Raw genomic sequence first — 21,435 nt, forward strand, 5'->3', positions numbered from 1 at the left:
AAATATAAATTATATATATAATTTATATATATGTATAAAAATTATGAATTTATATATAATGTGTGTATAAAATTATTTTGATGTTATACCAGTTTTTAAAAATTTGTTTTAAATATTACTCCCTACCCCCCCATATTCTTCCTTGCCCATCAGTTAAAGTGATGGCTACATGGTGGACTCAAAATGTTTATCATCATCATCATCATCATCATCATCATCATCTCATCAGCAACATCAAGTAGTTAGTCCCCCATGTAAACTTCCCCTCCCCCCCTCTGGTTTGATTTTAGGTAAATCACTTTGCCTCCCTAAACATTTGCTTTCTATCTGTAAAATGAGGAAATTGAGTTAGATAATCTATGAATCTGTGAATTTTTAATACAAGCATTGTACACTTTTTAAACTAGAGGACACCATGATAGAGACCTTTCTAACCCTCATGGGATGTAAGACATCAATTGTATTTCTTTCTTTTTTTCTTTCCCTGAAGCCTGTCCCAGTCAGCTGGTCACTATTCTTAAGTCTCTTTCCTTCAATTATCACGACAGTCACTCTTTCCTCTCCCTCAACTCTATCTCTTGCTGTTCCTCTGAAAGTGATAATCAAATCAATACTAGCATTACTACTGAAAAAAGAGTGATAATCCATTACTTACTGAAAAACTCCTTTGCTAGCTCACCTTTTATTGGCTCTCTACCATTAGAAAGTGAGCTCCTAAAGGGCAAGGGTTATTTACCTTTGCATTTGTATGCTCAGGGACCAAGAGGGAGTGGGGGAAGTGGGGATGGGTAAGTACAAGTATTAGGCTTTCATCAAATGATTAATGAATGATTCATAGCAGTTATATTAATGAAGGAGAAAATGGGTCAGAGATGGTTTTTAAGGAAGTCTTTTGGCAGATTTCCTAAAATCTCATAGCTGTAGAGGGGTCTCTTACCTTGGAGGTGATGGGGAGAAATATATTTAGTCTTCTATCTAGTTTTCTTAACCTGGGGCATATGAATTTTACACAAACACATACACATACACATACACACATATAGATAGGTGATCACATTTCTATGTGATTGGTTTCTTTTGTAATCTTATTTATTTTACATATTTAAATAGATCATTCTGAGGAGCCCATAAGACTTCACCAGAAAGGGTCCATCACACACACCACATACACACACACACACACACACACACACACACACACACACAAAGGTTAAGAATGAATGAAACTTAAATCTCTAGCAAAGTTTTAGGGGCAGGTAATTCCCACCTGGATAAGTTGTATGGTGAGTACTACTACTAGAAAGATCATGCCATGCATCTTAAAAATCACTGGTTAAAAAAATGCTAGCAAAGTTCCACTTTCTCATTCGGGGTATCTTTCTCCCTTTTACTGAAATTTTGCCTAAGTAAACACTGAAGCTTGCTTATTCACAGAATTAGAAAATGATAAGTATGGAAGGAACATTGCCCAACCTCCTCAGTTTGCAGCTTAAAAAAAAAAAAAAAATGAGAGTGCGATTAGTGACTCCCTTAGGGTCACACAATTCATAAAAGCACGGCTGAGATTTGAACTTAAGTGATTATTTTTTAAACTCTGAATCCAATGCTTTCTGATGACACTACACTGTCCATTCCTTTATTGCAACTTCCCTCCCCCCAAAAAAAAATCCATTAAAGCATTTACTATCACATGTGTACCTTGCATGCCTAACATGAGAAAGAAGCATCAAAAGATTAGCCAGACGTATTGACTGCTGCTGAGAGGAGATTCCACTCTTTGCAATAACCCACACCAATGCATCAGTCACGGCATTAAGTAGGTGATGTAACTTTCTGCTGCTCTCTGGCTCTTCAGTTGCTGCTGCTAAAGGAAACATACCTGGGCAGAAAGAAAAACCACAACACATTTTCTGACATGAAAGGAAGGGGGCAAGCCAGTGGGCATAACTCCTCTGGCAAGAAGACAACATTTTGTTTTGAGTTTTTCTGACTTGCTGAGCTCAAATCTAAAAAATATGGTTTTGATATTATGCAGTTATTTAGCATTTTTCTAGTCTTCCACATTAGCCATATAGGTAACAATGCTCCCATAGGAATGAGTAATTCTGCAGAAGTAGATAAGCTACATAACCTCTCTAGTTCCTAGCAGAAAGAGAGGATACCTCACATCCCCCTTAAAATATATATTTGTATCAATAGAGACAAAATAAGCCTTCAATAAAATTCATAGTTGATTCATGATAAAAATTCTAAGGAAAAGCAAAGGGAGATTTTGCCTGCCTTAAGCCAAGAGTCAATACCAAATGTGCAATGGAGAAACATTAGAACAATTTCTAATAAAAATAAGTACTAAAACCAAATGATTCTTTTGTAAACCTGGATCAGGAATTCTTAGTTTGGGGGCTATGAGGGTCTTTATGTAGATAGATTTCAAGGACACTGAAGACAGAGATGATATATATATATATATATATATATATATGTATATATATATATATATATATATAAACACATACACATACATATATACATGTATATGTATTTATTACATATAAATATATTTCAAAGTAATTGGTTTCTTTTGTAACCCTATGTATTTTATTTTATGCGTTTAAAAACAATATTCTCAGAAGGATTTCATGGCTTCAACAGATTGCCACAGGGTTTCATGGGAAAAATTGAAAACTTCCAATCTAAACAAAATATTAACAAAAGTCATCTGACGGAACATAAATTTAAAATCTCAAGGAAAATTGGGGGAGAGGAGAGAGTAAAAGAAGTAGAACTAGAAGTACCAGATCTTAAATTATACTACAGAGCAGTAACCATCAAAATAATTTGGTACTGGTTAAAAATTAATGTTGATCAATGGAACAGATTAGGTACACCAGACCCAGAAACAAACAATATCACTTATTTTGATAAGGTCTCACAATTCAAAAAAAAAAAAAAATAGAAAGCTGGAAAGCAGTCTGGCAAAAGATTTTGTTTATAACAATTTCTAACGCTATATACCATAGAAAAGGATGTGGAAGGTAATTTTAAAAGTCATATAATAAATAACTTAGAAGAGCAAAAAACAAAACACCTTTCACAAAAATGGATATGGGAACATGCTTTTACCAAATTAGGAATAGAGATAATCACAAAAGATAAAATGGGCAATCTCAAATAAAATCACAGCAGCTAGAATTCAGAGGGAACAATAAAGCAAGAAAAATATTTATAGCAAATTTCTTGGAAGAAACTGATAGTCAATGTGTGTAAAGTTCATAAAAATACATAGGAACAAGAGCAATTCTCCAATAGATAAATGGTCAATAGATATAGACAGGAAGTTTCAAGAGAAAAAAAATTCAAGCTATTAACAACTATATTTAAAAATATGTTCCAAATAACTAATATAAGAGAAATACAAAACAACTCTCAGTTTCTACCTCATGTTCACCAAGTTAGCAAAAAAAAAAAAAAAAAAAAAAGGAAAGGGACAATTGTTGAAGAGTCTGTGGGAAAACAGACACTAATGTACTCTTGATAAAGTTATGAATTATTCCAATCACACCAATCTATAAAATATTGCATACATCTTTTGACCAAAAGATATCATAACTTTGATCTCTCAAAGAACAGATTCATATGTACAAAGATATTTGTAGCTAATTTTTTGTAGTATTGAACTAGAAAGTAGGTACCTAACTGGGCAATCTATAATATATTAGTATAATAGAATAATATTGTACCATTAAAAATATTGAAAGGAACAGACTCAGAGAAATCTGGGAATACTAATATGAACTGATACAAAATGAAGTAAACAGGACCAGGAGTAATTGTAAAGCAAAAATAACATTGTACAGGAAAATAATTTTGAGAGAATTAAAAACTCAATGTAATGAGTGGTCAGGGCTTTAGAAGACTAACAATGAGTCCCAATTCTTGGCTGAGAGTCAAATATAGATGTAAAATGATACATACATCATTTTTAGACACAATGATTTTTTTTAAAAATATATTTCTTGTAACCAGGGAGGAGCTTTCTTGGTAGGGAAAAAATTGTGACAGGGATTGGGGAAGTTAGTGATTAAAAAAAAAAAAAAAGAAAAGAAGGTCCAATCCTCAAAAAATACCAAGAATAGAGCAGAAGGAAGGTCAGAAAGGAAGTTTAGTATTACTGATAATACTGTACAAAGTATAAAGTATAATTTTTAAAAAAAGCAATTTGTATGTAATAAAGATTCATATATATATATACATACATATATATATGTGTAAGCCTCTTTCTTTGTTCATTATATATTTAAATATTTGTTTTTATTGATATTTGTCCAGCCCATAATTTTAAAAAAAATTAAGTTAGTAAATAATTATGTTTAGTCTCACCACTTAAATTTTGCAACATATTAGAAATCCTACCAATTTCAATAGCAGGGGGAAAAAAACTTTTCATAAAATCTTTGATTTCATTGGTATAGGGCATTACACAATGAAGTAACTCCTCCTTCCAATGCAGATCTGCAACTACTAGGCATAAAGAATTCCCTGGAAGACTGAGAGGTTAAGCTATTTATTCAGGCTCACATAACTAATCTTTGGTCACAGTCAAGATTTGAACCTGTTTTTGTCAAGAACAGCTCTTTATCACTATGCAGCATTATTCCTCACAGAGAAAAGACAACAGAGGGATTAATATTGGAAATAAAGAGATCAAAGTATTGTTTGCTAATGATATGATAGAGTGTCTAGAAAATAACAATTTCCTTTACAAAAAAAAATGGATAATAAATGAAGTAGGCACATTGATAGGTCATTCGACAAGCACTGATTAAGAATAATATACCTGGCACTGTGAAATATATGAAAAAAGACAGTGTTGGGGGGCATCCCTTTGTGAGGATCAAATGAGATAACTGTAAAGCTTTTTAGCACACTGTCTGGAACATAGTAAATGCTATATAAATGGTTGCTATTATTATTATTTCCCCTCAATGTCATTAGGCATCTACAAAAAGCTACATCTGAGTATGGTATACCTGTTATAAAAGAACTTCTTAAGTAATAGATTCATCTCACTTTCTACACAGGAAGACTAGAGGTCAGTTAGAACCATTAAATGACTATTAATCAAAAACATTCTCTCCTCCCTCACTTCTCCTTCTTAGTGGAAGATGAAAATTATTGTGGTACAATTAGAATTTTTAAGGAAAATTACAGGAAATCCCATAATTTGCAAAGTATACTATGAGCTTTCATTATTATTATATGAGTTCAAAGGGAAATTAGTCTCTTTTGGAGTTTTAAGCCCTCATTCAGTGGCCATAATATACTTTTTCAGCTCTTTGAGTTTTGGGACTTCCTCAACTCTCTTCAGCTCATGTGTTGTCGGGAGCTGCTTTCCCCCTTGAGCAAGAGAGAATGTAGGTTAATTTGTTTCTTTCTCATGATAAGACATGATTAATTTTTGCCAAGTCAATTGCCAAAGTTCCTTTCCAATTTAACATGGAAAACTTTTTCTTAAAAAAACAAAAACAAAAACAAAAACAACAACAAAAAAACTTTATCCTAAAAGGATTGAACATAAGATGAACATGGCAGTTTAAGATTTACATACTATCTCATTTGATTCTTATAACAAGCCTGGAAGGTTAGTGCTATTATTGAATAGTAGATTAGCAGATAATAGAAATTATCCAGAGAAACAAAATTCTAATTCAGAATAGCAGTTACAAACTTAAAAAAAACTTTATAGTGAACAGAAAGGTAAGGAGTTTTCTTAAAGAGGAAAAACAACAGCACAATTGTATTTGCTTTATATACAGTGATATGCCCTTCTACACATGACTTTCTTTTTTTTTTTTTAGAATAAACTAAATTTGTGTACTCTTTTTTTTATAATTATCTTTTTTTTAAATAATATTATCCCTTATATTCATTTTTCCAAATTATCCCCCTCTCCCTCTACTCCCTCCCCCCATGACAGGTAATCCCATACATTTTACATATGTTACAATATAACCTAGATACAATACATGTGTGTAAATACCATTTTCTTGTTGCACATTAAGCATTAGCTTCCGAAGGTATAAGTAACCTGGGTAGATAGACAGTAGTGCTAACAATTTACATTCACTTCCCAGTGTTCCTTCTCTGGGTGTAATTATTTCTGTCCATCATTGATCAACTGGAAGTGAGTTGGATCTTCTTTATGTTGAAGATATCCACTTCCATCAGAATACATCCTCATACAGTATTGTTGTTGAAGTATATAATGATCTCCTGGTTCTGCTCGTTTCACTCAGCATCAGTTGATGTAAGTCTCTCCAAGCCTCTCTGTATTCCTCCTGCTGGTCATTTCTTACAGAGCAATAATATTCCATAACCTTCATATACCACAATTTACCCAACCATTCTCCAATTGATGGACATCCATTCAACTTCCAGTTTCTAGCTACAACAAAAAGAGCTGCCACAAACATTTTGGCACATACAGGTCCCTTTCCACTCTTTAGTATTTCTTTGGGATATAAGCCCAATAGCAGCAATTCTGGGTCAAAGGGTATGCACAGTTTGATAACTTTTTGGGCATAGTTCCAAATTGCTCTCCAGAATGGTTGGATTCTTTCACAACTCCACCAACAATCCATCAGTGTCCCAGTTTTCCCACATCCCCTCCAACATTCATCATTATTTGTTCCTGTCATCTTAGCCAATCTGTAGTGGTATCTCAGAGTTGTCTTAATTTGCATTTCTCTGATCAATAGTGATTTGGAACACTCTTTCATATGAGTGGAAATAGTTTCAATTTCATCATCTGAGAATCTACACATGACTTTCAAAGAAGCTCCTTTTCCCCTTTGGATCTTCTGAATGTGTTGAATGTGGAAGAGGCCACTGATTGAAGATGCTATCTCTAACTCAACCTTGCTCCTTCATATAGTGGTTGGTCCAGGTTTTCAGTAATAGAATACAATGCACTTGAGATGGAAATAATTATTAAAAATGTCTTGCCATAATTATTATTATTATTGAGATGGAAATAATTATTAAAAACATCATAAAGCCAAAAGCTGTGAATAATTTTTATAATTTTAAAATTTTTTTTGAAGAAAATAAGCCAACTCTTTCCTGAGAAGCAACACAGAAATGATCTTTAAGTTAACCTTGAAGATGAAATTAAAAAAATAAAGAGCATGCCAAGCGATAAATGTTTTTTCAACCTCCCTTTTTCCAAAATGGCAGATGTGAATGTGGTATAATGCCTCATGATCGGGTCCAAATAGAGGGCCAAAAAAACACAGTTATTCCCCAACAAGCAATTTCAAAGGTTTTGGACTGAGATCTCCCGCATACATCAATTACACCCAGCACAGATGTAAGTGGTACTTTGCACTAGGAAAAGAAAATGACAATTCTAGTCCGCAAAGTATGGAAAGCAATCACCTTAAAAGACAAGGAAAATCTTTCCTGAAAAGATCAGAGCACTTTCTAGCTTTTTTTCTAAATTGGATTTTGTCCATCTTTCTTTTTTCATTGTTTCCATCCTATATATACTTTTTTTTTTTTTTTTTTTTTTTTACATTCTCTAACTTTCAGAGTTAGACTGCATAAGGGCAGGGCCAACCTGAAATCAACTGTTAATCTGAACTAGGAAACAGGTCCCCTGTGGCTTTCTTATTTCCTTTTCCCCTCAGTGGTTTCATATTGCCTCATAATAACTTACTCTTTTGTCACACTCAATGTTCTTTTTAAACTACAGCCCCCTGAAATCAGCAAAATATTCCAAATGGGATCTGATTAAACAGAATACAAAGGACTTAAACTCCTTATTACTGGAAGTTATGTATCAATCAGGGAAGCTAGGTGGTTCAATGGATAGAATGCCCAGTCTAAAGTCAGAAAAAGTCTTCCTGAGTTTGAACGCAGTGTGGCCTCAGACAGAATGTGAAGATAAAATAAGATAAAATTTGAAAAGCACTCTGCAAACCTTAGAGTATATTATACAAATGCTAGCTATTAGTATTTTCTTCTCCTTACATTGTATTAATGGCTTACAATACATAGCCATATAAGTAACAATGAAGTATATATAAAATTAATGAAGCCAGAGATATCTTTACTTAGTCTCATTTCTAGTACCTAAAACCAACATGGAATGCACTTAATCACCATTTGTTGGATTTAGTTGAACTTAAGACTAATTTAGCTATATAATTAGGATCTAATACGAATCAGAAAGAAAATCCATTGAAATGCGTGTCAGGAATTAATGAAAAGATTTTCTTTTTAATGAAGGTAAATACATTTTGATGTTCTCCTACTCTTCTCACTCTAGAAATATGCATTGTGGGGGAGAGACATGAAACACAGCTGTGTGTTTACTCACTGGAATTCAGAAGAATCATAGCCTTGACACAGAGATACTCCTTGTGTTGGAGTTTCAGTTCTCGGAACCTTGAAGTCGTTGCCAGGAGCATATCAAAGATTTCCAAAATCCCTTCGACACATTTGCCCTCATCTCTACAAAAGAATATTTGGAATGTCACTGAACATGTTTCATATAACTTTTTAACAGCATCAGAATCAGTGGGAAGGTAGGTTTTGCATCAATTTCATGCTTTTCCAAAAACCTATAATGGAGAAAGAGATGACAACTATTGGGAATAACTAGGATTATACTCAAAAATGCAAATGGTTAAGGAATTAATTGTATTTATTTTTACTGAGAAAAAGAAGTTATTTAAAGAATTTTGAGGGCACTCAGATAAAAGTCAAGTTTGATCTTGTAAATATATTCTTATATCTGACCTAATTTTTACAATTGGTTAGAAAAGATGACCAAAGTTAAGAATTAATCCTTATATGAACCAATTATCTCTGCTTGGGGCTCAGAGTCCAGAAGAGGGGGAAGAGCAACTCTGTTCATAATGTACATTTCTAAACTATTTTGGAAAATAGGAGAGTCAGCCTGGTTTAGAAATATAGATCATGAGCTCAGAAAATTATCACCTCTATATATTTCAATCCTTCAGAAGATATGATTTCACTAGTAGGAGTACTACTTCTACCAATGCAAATTAAAATCTCTTCACACTTAAGTAGATATTTTCATGAGTTGCTGTAGTCAAAATTATCTAGGGGCCACCTTTTTTTTTGATGATGAGCTCTCCACCAAACATTATTAGGCTCGTGAATGAAGCTTTGCCAGTTTAATTGTGCCTATTGGAGATTGTTCTCCACTAATATAACATTTTAATGCCAGATAGAGATCCCATGAATAGATTTTTGTTCATACTAAAACCATGTTTATCTTGAAAATCATTTTCTGAGAACAACATCACTTTTCTGGATTATTTTGCTAAACTATACCAAGTACAATTAAAATCATCACCTGATCTGAGGAACAGAAAAAAAGTCAACATTTTTAATCCTTTTGTTGTTATGAATTTTCAGTTGTGTTCAAGTCTTAGAAACTTCATTTGGAATTGTTTTGACAAAGATATTGGAGTAATTGCCATTTCCTTCTCCAGCTCATTTTACAGAAGAGGAAACTGAGGCAAACTGGGTTACATGATTTGCTAAGGATCACACAACTAGATGGATTTGAACTCAGATCTTCCAACCTGTGCTCTATTCAGCTGCTCTAAGTGAAGACTAACAGCTATGGGGAGAGGGCAACCATTTCTGCAGGATGTTTGTCACCTATCTCTAAGGAACTACCCTTCTAGGTTTTAGAGGTAAAAAGATCTTGAAAAAGGACAATTTATGAAGCTTTTTCACCAAAGGCACCTACTGGTACAGTGGATAGATTCACTTACTAGCTTTGTGGCCCCAGGCAAGTGATGTAACATCTGTCTGACTCACTTTCCTCAACTGTAAAATGGGAATAATAATAATAATAATACTTATCTCCCAGAACTGTTGTAAGGATAAAATGAGATAATATTGGCAAGGTGTCTGGCATATATTAGGCACTTACTTCATAATGGCTCGTTTCTTTCTTTCTCCTTCCTCCATAATACCTGGCAACTTTGCATATAGATAATGGAGTAGAGGAGGAATCTCTGAAACATTTTATTTAGCAGTGCAAAACTAAAATGGACACTCTACTTACAACCATGCCTACAGTGCCTTTTCTTTCCTTTCTAAACAAAAAAGTTTCCCCTCACCTCTTTCATCCTTGTTACTGTCAAACAAGATTTAGGGTTAAATGACAGATGAGGAAACTGAGGCCCAGAGAAAGAAAGGAACTTTCTTATAAACAGCAATAAGATTGGTGCCTGATCCCAAACACACAAAGTTGTTGATGACAATCAGATATTGTTGTGTATATCTGGAAATGATAACTTAGTCCAATGTCTTAATTTTATTGTAAAGGTAATTAAAGAGCATGGAGTTAAACTGAAGAACTCCAAATCACACCACCAATAAGTAATAAAATGGGAACCAGAATCCATGTGTCATGTCCCCCAATTCAGTGTCCATTGCTATACAATGCTTTTGAAAACTGTTTTCATAGATTTATTTCAAAATGCTGCTGTATTTTATTATCTTGGACACCTCATCCCCTCATAATGTAACACAGCTTTCAGAACATGTGGAATATAAGTGATTATTTTCTTTTCAGCAAATATGACACCCAAGTATTTCATTTTAAGGGGTTGGAAGGTTAGAATATTTTACTCATTTCAAGGCTTTTAAAACCAACACATTTCTGGCAAACAAATGAGAAATATTGGGGTGATAATGTGTAATACCTCTAAAATGACCCTGTAATAGATTTTTAATGTAAGGTTAAACACACAAAATAGTTGGAAAAAGGATCTCTGAAAGAGTAAATTAGTAAAATTTATTCCATTTAATCCTCAACTATAGAGTGATAATGAATAGTGAGTAAGAAATTAGGAAAGTATTAAGAGATCTGAAATTAAACAGCAAAGAGAATATTCTTTGAATGCTAAAACCTTAGAACTCAATATGTCAATCAAACCAATACTGTGATTGGAGTTTACCTCTGTGCAGATGTATAGAATAAGAAGAGTCCTAAGATATAAGATGGTTGTTAACTGATAATGACGGCACCATCATCGAACAAAAAACAAACCAAAAACCAAAAAAGGGCCAAACACTGAAAGAGAAGCCTTTGAGAGTGCACTATTTTGCATCTACAGATAAAATCTTTCTAGAAACTCCTACAGGCACTCATGGACTGCAATTAAACACACTCTCTTCCTCCCCATTTTGGACTTGGTTTTTTTCCTTTCAACCTTTGAGAATGAACATAAGGATCTTTTCTTTTTTCTTTAATCTCTTTCAGGTTCAGGCATAGAACTAAAAAGGATATAAGCCTGAATGAAAGAGTACACACATTTTGGGATATAGTGCTTTCCAGAATGATAAGAACAATAATATGTACCTGTTTTCTGTAGCCTCTCTAACATCTGTCATTTCTTTTTGCATTACTGACAAGATATAAACATGGTAAAGCTAGTAGAACCAGGAAAGCAATTCATGTTAAAATATAAATATGATAAAAACAAACAATTCTGAAAGATTCAATACTCTGATTATGATAATAGTTCCAATACAATTAACACAATGATTCCAATCCAATACAGAAGGATACACGTTTCTGGATGTGACTAATGTGGGAATACATTCTGCTTGACCAAACTTATATGTTCCAAATGCCTTTTATTTCTTGCTTTTTTTCCTATCACAGTGGAGGATGTGGGAGGAATTTTTAATAACTAAATAAAACTAATAACTAATAACTAAAAAAAAATCATACAAGTACTTGACATTACCCAGGAGTATAACGAGAATAAATGAAATAATTGACAAGAATGCTCCCTGAGCATATAAAAAGAAAGTATCACAAGACCACTAACTCAAATGCACACTTTGTTTTTATTAGGTGATCTCAGTGTAAATGTTCTCTTATCTGAATAGATATGTGAGAAGGAAGAAAGAGAACAAATATTTATATAGAGTTTACTATGTTTCAGGCACTGTGTTAAATATTTTCACATCTATCTCATAAGAAACCTACAAAGTTTCTGCTATTGTTATCCCCATTTACAGCTTAGGAAACTGAGGCAGCTCAGAGACTGGATTTGAACTCTGCTCTTCCAGAGATCTAAAGCTCTGTCCTCTGCAACCCTAACTGCCTAAATATTGGATCAATAACTCTGTTGCAAAACGCAAATCGATGATGGAACAGAGATTGAAACAAATACACATTTTTACCTCTTTATCAAATGACTTGGGATTAAATTTTGCTTCTCCTATTTACTAATAGTATAAGGTTAGGCAAGCCAATTAACTTTCCTGAACTTCATTTGCTCTGATGTAGCACAAGAATATTGACTTAAATGACTTTTGGGGTCCCTTACAGCTCTAAATTGACAAGTCTAAGTGATATATCCAAGGTTACAGTTAAAAAAAACCACATAGGTGAGATTCAAAAAAACCCAAGATGTAATAAAAAGAGTTCTAGATGTAATCAAATAGGTAACCAGAAGCTCAACTTTCATTATAAATTTTTATTCCTCTTTTTCCTAACAAGACAAAGTTCCCTGCCAGAAAGAATTAGGACTGGCCTGTCTGTCCACCTTTCAACAGATTCAATTTTTCTTTCTTCTTTCCTCTCAGCAGTATAAAGGGAGGACATTATAAGCTGCTTTAAATCTTAATATCCTCAAGCAAGCTAGTCATTAACTAGACAGGTACACGCCTATGTTCAGCAAACCTGATCTGAAAAATCAGGATTCACAAAAATAATAGTGGATGTCTATTCACTTTGCCAAGAAATTTACAATTCTCTTCCTTTGAAAAATAAACTCCCTTCCTTAAAAAAAAATAATTTTAGATACACATTTACAAGAACATGCTTTCTGTGTAACATGAGGTAGAATCTAAATATGGATGTAGACTTAAAGGCCAAATTCTAACAGATAATAATGTAACTGTTGGAAATTCATCAAAAAAAACATGCCAGAAATTACACAAAGTATTGTCTGAATACATATACAATTCTTAGTAGTTATCAAAGCTAGCAGCACTCCCTCCCATACTCACACAATCACAAATTTAGCATTGAAAGGGGTCTTAGAGATGATATGGTTCAGATCTCTCCCCTAGCCCCATTTTTCCCTGAGACAACAGATTTGCCCAGACTTACATAAGTCATAAGTGCCCAGGGTGGAATTTGAACCAAGGTGTTTTGATTCCAAGTTTAGCAGGCTTTTCACCAGTCAACAGTATTTGAATATTCTGGATTTTCTAAATATTTAGCAATATGTACTTTGCCAGGCATTATCCTACATGTCAATAAACCTAGTTACTAGAGAGATTGAGCTGGCAGATCTCTTGAGCTCCAGAATTCTGAGTTTCAGTGAACTATGTTAATCAGATGTCCACATTAATTTTGTCATTAGTTTTTTTGGGGGGAGGGGGCTGGAATGGGCCTGGGTGGGAAATAGAATAGGTCAGATCAAAATGGGAACAGGCTGGTTAGTAGTTCTACCAGTTTCAGACTGGGAGAGATAGGAAGATAGATTTGAGGGGGAAAAGAAAAAGAAAAAGAAAAAGAAGTAACAGATTTAAAAACAAGAAACAGGAAGGATCCTTAGTCATTATTTTGTCCTATTCCTCATTGTGCAGCTATGTGGCACAGTTGATAGAGTGCTAGGCCTAAAGTCAAGAAGATTCTTCTTCCTTAGTTCAAATCTGGCCTCAGACACTTACTAGCTGTAAGACTCTAAACAAGTCACTTAACCCTGTTTGTCTCAATTTCATCATCTTTACAGATAATTTAGAAAAAAAATGGGTAAACTATTTCAGTATCTCTACCTAGTCACAAAGAGTCAGACAGGATTGAATAACAAAAACCATATTATGCAGATGAGAAAAATAAGTTCCAGAAAGGTGAATAAATATATCTATCATCAGACAATTAAATAAATAGCAGACTGAAATTGTGTCCTGCTTTCTAGAGCCCCCATATTGGGGTGACAAAATGTGCCATTGCTTTCTAGAGCCCCCAAGCTGGGGTGACTAAAATATACCTTCCTAGTGAAGAAGTAATGAGGCAGGACTCCTGAGGATGGTGGAAAAATGGAGTCTGTTTATTTCAAGGCTTTTCCCCTTTTTATAATGCAACAAAAACAACTCTGAGCACGTGGGACCACATAAACAACTTGCTATGTAGTTTGCCACCTGGCATCACTCAGGCTTCAATCACAACACAGGTTGTCACTGCCCCCTGACTTCTCAGAAAGGCCAAGAGCCCTTAGGGGAAATGGGAAGCAGAACCAGACCTTGTTAGCAGGTTCCCTCTGGGCTGAAGGAGCTCCTCTACTGACTGTGACACTCTACAGACTGAGAACTCAAATTCAAGTATTCTGACTTGAACTAAAATTCTTTTTTTCATTATTATACCATACTTGTAAATACAAATGACTTTTTGAAGTTATTTCTTAGACTGTCTTATGATTTATGTTAAGGTGCCTCTCTGTGACAGGGGAAACACATTTTTACTTGGTTTACCCCGATGGAGGAAGGCAGAGGCCACAGGGACAAGATAATTAATTCTGTTGTAGTTTTGCCTTCTCTTATCCCAGATCATAAGATGGTTAGTATTACCAGCTTTTCCACACAAAATAGGTTAGGTGCACCCTCCTCCTTCCTTCTTGAGACAAGGATGTCTAAGAAGAGATAAAGCAGTTCCAGGACCCCTGTTTCCTTAACCAGACTTCCAGGTCACCTATGAGTGTAAAAAATCATACCCACTTAGTCAATCCTCCTGCCTTAGGAGATTTTTGAAGACCATTCAAGTCATCGTGTCTTCCACTGCATTTCATAGAACACAAATCAAACTCTGAATGTTTATTAGTATTATTAACAGCAGCAACAATAATTTCCATAAACAATGCCTAAATAATGAGGCAACTTGTACCTTTCTACTTCCTTTATCCCCACCTCCAACCTCAATGAGTCTGTGATAATTAAGCAGGCGACTATAGAAAGAATACACATTTACCTATATAAGATGTATAGATTAAAAACAATTTTTAGTATAGAAATAAAAAAAGTTTGATTGGAACTAATGTATTGCACAAAATACAACTTACTTTTATGTTTAATACCCTATTGGTCAAACTTTGGAAAATTTGGCCACTCTATTATCATGTAATCTAATAACATTATTTTGAAAAAAAAAAAGTTCAGTTGATTTTTGGAAACTTATGACAATGTTCTCTAAGTCTAGTGTTTTTGACCCAGTGAAACTGCTTATGACATTAGCATCATCTAATTTCACTTTCAGGTGTGAAATTTTAATTGCAGGACTAGTAGCTAGGTTCCTATTCACTAAGTGCTATAGACAGATCTAAGGCAGAAGAAACAATTTATATTTTTCTCACCTGTCCAGAACAAGGTCTGGTGCAAAGATGAGTTTGCCAGGATGATCAATTGATCGCCACATCAGCCCCACCATTAACACTTCCATCCAGCAACTCTCTAAAAGCCTCACTTGGTCATACAGGCTGAGCTCCACAAATCCTGGCAGAAATGAAAGGATAAATGTCAGGCATGTCCACACACAGTAAGAGCTAAGAAAACACTTCACAGGTGATACAGAAAAGCGATCGATGTTTATGAAATGAAGAATAAAATCCTGGCTAAAGAAGGACAATGTGAGTCAAACACACATCAGCAACTCACGTTTTCCTATCCTTGGTCTCTGAAATTGATTTTGTTTAGAATTATAATGGACTCCCACCTGGATTCTTGCTTCTTGAACTTCTGCTAAGGGAAACTGAGGGAAAACAGGAGCAAGAAACTGCAATTCATCTGTATTAACTTTACCTTTGTTTGCTTTGAACTGCTGAGAATTTCAAATCTGTAATTTTAGTGAATACCCACCATAAGCAGAATATTCTAGGAGGTGCTGTGGGGATAGAGGAGAATAAGCATTTGTATAATCCAAGCACTATGTTACTTTACAAATATTATCTTATCCCTAAAGATATAACTAAGAATATTTTCACTGATGTTAAAAGAAGTAATGGTGGGAGTAGAGAGAGGAGTAACAGATAAAGTCTTGACCTTGGTCAAAAATTAGCAAGTGGAAAAGAAAGGATTTGAATCTGAGTTCTCAAACTCAAAAGGAAAGACCAAGGAAAGAAGGAAGAGTTGAGGTGGGACTCCATTGTGTCATGTGGAAGATGGATTTAACTTGTTCTGCTCAGCCCCAGAAAACAGGAGTAAGAGCACAGGTAGAAATTATATACAGAAAACTTGGTTAGTTTTGAAAAGATAAAACAAAAATTAAAACTTCCTAATAATTCAAGTTCTTCTGAAGAGGAAAGGGCTATCTCTAGATGCAGTGAGCTCTGTGTCCCAGTATATCTTCAGGCAAAGACTCAATGATTTCATTGAAGTGATTATTGTTCAGGTACGGATGACCTCTAAATTCTGTCCCAATTCAAAGACTCTCAATTAATCTTCTAACCAGGATGAAGACTTTAATGGAGAACTCAAAAGAGGATTTGGGGAGCTTGGGAGGAGTTGGAAAGGAATTTCAGTTCGAGAAATGGTGCATGTAGAAGAGGGGAGATAATAGTGCATGATAAATTAGAAGGTGGGATTAGTCATAAGAAAGGTCCATGCATGCTGAAGATTAATAAAAAAAATTATTTCAGCCAAGATATGATCTGATTTCTATTAGAGCATAAATTCTACCCTGGGCCCATCAGTTGTATCTACATCTCACCAACATAATCTCCTGGAAAGGAGATTTAAAGGGAGATAAATGAATGAAACTTTCAGCCTAGCTAGCACATACATTGCATATTAAGTTTATAAAGCCCTTATATATGATATATACATAAAGAACTTAATGTTCTTAATGTCTCAAACTATGTCTTGTGTCAGCCAAGTTACCATTTTGTACTATCCTCTGATACATAACGATTGGTAGGTACTTCAGCCCACTATGCAACAGTTAAAAGTGATTGATGTGTTTAGCTTTTTAGAGGTATTGCATCAAGAAAGAGACTAGTATTTTTGAGATATGGCTAATGTAGGAAATGTCTCTCCCAAACTAATTTTGACTATGCATATTTATTACAAGAGATTGTTTTTTCTTTTTCTCCTCAATAAAAAGTGAGGGAGGGTGGAAGAGAAGGTAAGAAAAAGAGTTTTTATTCATTGAAAAAATATTAATATTTCTAAAAGAAGTCTTATTACTTTATAGCTATGGTGTAGTTGACTTCCTGTCTGCTGAGATTGACCAGCTGGCCAGTCTGCCTTTTTAAAAAGAGATTTCCTTTATAAACCTGGTATATAGTACCTACAGGTTCCACCACTAATAAAATCCTTTTTAGACAGGATTTTGTTATTTTTGTAATTGTTACTCTGTCATTTTAAGTTGTGTTCGACTCTTTATGACCCTATTTGGGATTTTGTTGGCTTCTCTAGCTCATTTTACAGCTGAGGAAAGTTAGGTAAGCAGAGTTAAGTGACTTGTACAGGGTCATACTACTAGTATCTTAAGATGGATCTAAACTCATGAAGATAGAATATTGGGCTTGGAATCAGGAAGACTATCTAGTGGGCCACTCAACTGCCCATCATTTTTTCAAAAAGTGGAAGTGATGAAACAGTCTTATTCCAAACCTGATTCTGAACAAAAACCATAAATTGTTTTCTGAAGCAGAAGTGATAGGAACCTTGAGATGAAATGATCTATCCATATAGCAGATTTCAAAAAGTTTGGGGAAAAGAATATGTTAGATCCCATTGTATAAAATGCTACAATGTAAGTCAGACTAGGAAGAATAGAGTGGTCTTTTAACAAAATTCTGATGACACAAATATCAGGGATTCTGATAAAGAAAGAAGGTGATGTAACAATGATGATAATGGCTAATAATAGCTAGCATTTATAGAGCACTTTATAGCAAAGAGCTCTATATATCTGATCCTCAGGATATACATGAATGTAGAAGAAATTCAATCAACTTACTTGGATTTTAAAAAGATGACACAAATGGAATTAGTAACACTGAGGATAAATATAAAAGATACACACTATGAGGTTAAGAATGGGGTTAGAATACTTAGAACTCAGAAATAATTAAGGCTGGTAATGAATACTAAGAACAAGAGAAAATGTTTTATTTTTTAAGCCCATAATAGTGGTAAGAAGATTAAAAAAAGGGAAAAGAAAAGAAAGGGAATAAGCACTTATATAGCACTTACTTATAGGGGTAGCTAGGTGGCGGAGTGCATAGTGTGCCAGACCTATAGTCAGGAGCACTCACCTTTATGAGTTCAGAATCTCTCCTTAGACACTTACTAATTCTGTGATCCTAGGAAAATTATTTAAACCTTCTTTGCCTAAGTTTCCTCTTTTGTAAAATGAGCTGCATAAGGAAATGGCAAACTGCTCCAATGTCTTTACCAAGAAAATCCCAAAGGAGGTCACAAAGAGTCAGAAATGACTGCGTAATAAAAAGCATTAAGTATTTACTACGAATAAGACTTTGCAAAATGCTTAGTAAACAAAAAAGGTAAAAAGAACAAGTCCTATCTTCAGAGAGCTCACATTCTATTGGGAGAAAACAACATATAAGTAACTTGGTCCTTATATATACCAAGTGGATATATATAAGATATATATCAAGTGGAAAGTAATCTCAATAGAGAACACCTTTGTAGCTGCTACCAGTTAGCCAAGCCAGGAAAAGCTTCCTGTGTGAGGCAGGATTTTAGCTGAGACAAAGAAAGTCATGAAAATTAAAAATTAGAAGTAAGGAGGCTTAAAGACAGAAAGAGGATGGATATGAAGAATGATGAGTCTCTACTGATGCAGTCTTACTGCATCATAGAAGTATGGAAGAGAGTAAAATATAAGAAGATTTGAAAGGTAAGAAGAGGCCAGGTTAAGAATCTTAAATGAAAGACTGAGAAAATTATAATTGATTCCAGAGACAATAGAAATTCAGGGAACTTTAGTGAATAGAGAATGACATGGGTACATTTATGCTTTAGGAAAATTACTTTAACAGCTAAAATCAGTATAAATTGTAGTAAGGACACACTTGAGAAAGGGACACCAAATAGGCATCTAGTGCAATAGCCAAGACAAGATTAGTGAACCTAGGGGAATGGCTGTATGGGTGCAGAATAGAGGACTTATAGGAAGGTTAAAAAAAAAAAAAAAAGATAAGATTTAGCAGCAGATTGATTGAGAGTAAGGAACTGAGGATGACGACAAGGTCATAAGCCTGTTTGAATGGGAGGATGATTGCATCCTCAGTAGTAATAGAGAAGATCAGAAGAGGAAAGGGTATTAGAGGAAATGATGAGCTCTGTTTTGGATATGTTGAGTTTGAGTTGCCCAAAAAGCAGTTAATGATATAGGACTGGAACTTAAGAGAGAGATTATGGCTGAATAAAGACATATCATCTTTATCATACGTATATGTATTACTATAACTTCTAATATATGCGTATATATATAAATATATGTGTGTATGTGTGTGTATGTATGTGTGTGTCACATACATACATAGGGTCACACAGCTAGAAAGTATTAAGTTTCTGAGGTCAAATTCGATCTCAGGTCCTCCTGACATCAGGGCTGGTGCTCTATCTACTGCCCCACCTAGCTGCCCCCGCATCCTTTGTTCTTGAAGAGGACCAAAATGACATCACTATATTAGAGTGGAGTTATAGTTGTGTCTGACTGTGGCTGATCAGACCAATAAGAGTTCAGAATGCTGTGCTACAATTCAGACACAAATAGTCTCTATGGAAAACTTTGTTGAGACAGAGTTAAGGAGACTTTTTAAAGCTTTTTTTTTTTTAATTAACAAGCATTTCCCTCCTTCCTACTTCCTACCCCCCAATTTGAGAAAGAACTTTTAAAAATTTGTAATCAGTACATATATTAATGTAAAACAAATTCTTACATTAGCCATGTCCCAAAATGGACTGTCTAATTAGTCATAATCAATCCATCATCTTTCTGTCAAAAAGAAAGCATTTCTCATTATCAGGCCTCTGGTATTGTGGTTGGTTAGTCATTGCACTGATCATCAGAATTCTTAAGTTTTTCAAAGTTGCTCATTTTAAAAATGATATTTTATAATTTGTTCCCTGTTCTGCTCACTCATTCTACATCAGTTCCTACAAGTCTTCTCTGAAATCGCTTTTTATTGTCATTTATTACAGCACAATAATATTTTATTACACTCATAAAAAAGTTCCAACAAATAGTCCCTATGAACATTTGGGATGCTTCTCTAACTTTGTGCATCTTGTGTTTCTTTGATCTAATTCAATTGTGCTTTACTCATAGAACATACCAACATACCATACTTCTCTGATGAGGGCACACCATTCGGGGCATCCTGTGCCAGTATTTCTCATGTAATATAATAATTTCTGAAGTTCTGCAGAGTTTTCTTTTTCTGATTACTTTGTGAGCACTTGCCATGTGTGAGCTTTCCATAAAATAATCCTTTTGGCAAGTATACATTTGGTATGTGAATGTTTCATATATATACATACACACACACACACAAATATGAATCTATCAGAGGTATGAGTACAGACAACAGTAAAAAAGGAGACATTGACGAATCAGGTTAATAACGGGGGCAATTGCTAGAAAAGGTGGGAGATAATAAGGGGGTTGGCCTTGGCAAGGAGAAAGGCCACCTTTTTATTTGAGATAATATTCATTATATATGTTATATGTTATATGCAGAGCTAATATACATAATGTAATATGTAGGATCAATAGAATGATTTCAGAAAAGCCTGAAGAGACTTACATGAACTGATGCTAAGTGAAGTGAGTAGAACCAAGAGAACTTTGTACACAACAACAAGAAGATTATGTGATGATCAACTGTCATGGACTTGACTTTTCTCAACAATGAGATGATTCAGGTCAATTCCAATAGATTTGTGATGGAGAGAGCCATCCAGAGAGTAAACTATGGGGACTTAATGTGAAACACAACATGGTATTTTCACCTTTATGTTGTTGTTTGCTTGTTAGTTTTCCTCTCATTATTTTCCTTTTTGATCTGATTTTTCCTGTGCAGCATGATAAATGTAAAAATATGTTTAGAAGAATTATACATGTTTAAGCTATATTGGATCACTTGCTGTCTAGGGGAGGTAGGAAAGCAGGGAGGGAAGGAGAAAAATATGTAACACAAGCTTTTACAAGGTTGAATGTTGAAAACTATTTTTGCATATATTTTGAAAAACAAAAGCTATTATAAAAAAAGAAAAGCAAAAGTACAAGAAAAAAAAAGTTAATACCAGCAGAGTTAGCAGTGACTGCATAGAAATGCCCTGCAGGAGGGATATGATTAGATTATTAAAATACTTCCTTGAGGTACAGTTTTGTGATAT

At 34.4% G+C, this 21,435-nt stretch overlaps 1 protein-coding gene across 12 annotated transcripts in view; it reads right to left on the bottom strand.

The window, feature by feature from the left end:
* Nucleotides 1-21,435, bottom strand: part of ESR2 (estrogen receptor 2) — a 124,809-nt gene that overhangs the window by 34,263 nt on the left and 69,111 nt on the right. For 11 of the 12 annotated variants that reach the window (XM_074290349.1, XM_074290347.1, XM_074290350.1 and 8 more), the window contains exons 6-8: nucleotides 15,420-15,558; nucleotides 8,381-8,514; nucleotides 1,699-1,879 (exon numbers count right to left, since the gene is read on the bottom strand). In XM_074290349.1, the coding sequence (XP_074146450.1) occupies nucleotides 1,699-1,879; nucleotides 8,381-8,514; nucleotides 15,420-15,558 (454 nt within the window). The remainder of the gene's footprint in view (nucleotides 1-1,698; nucleotides 1,880-8,380; nucleotides 8,515-15,419; nucleotides 15,559-21,435) is intronic. The other variant, XM_074290351.1, reaches the window with a different exon arrangement.

This window comes from Sminthopsis crassicaudata, chromosome 2 (assembly GCF_048593235.1).
Source record: "Sminthopsis crassicaudata isolate SCR6 chromosome 2, ASM4859323v1, whole genome shotgun sequence".
Classification (NCBI taxonomy): Eukaryota; Metazoa; Chordata; class Mammalia; order Dasyuromorphia; family Dasyuridae; genus Sminthopsis; species Sminthopsis crassicaudata.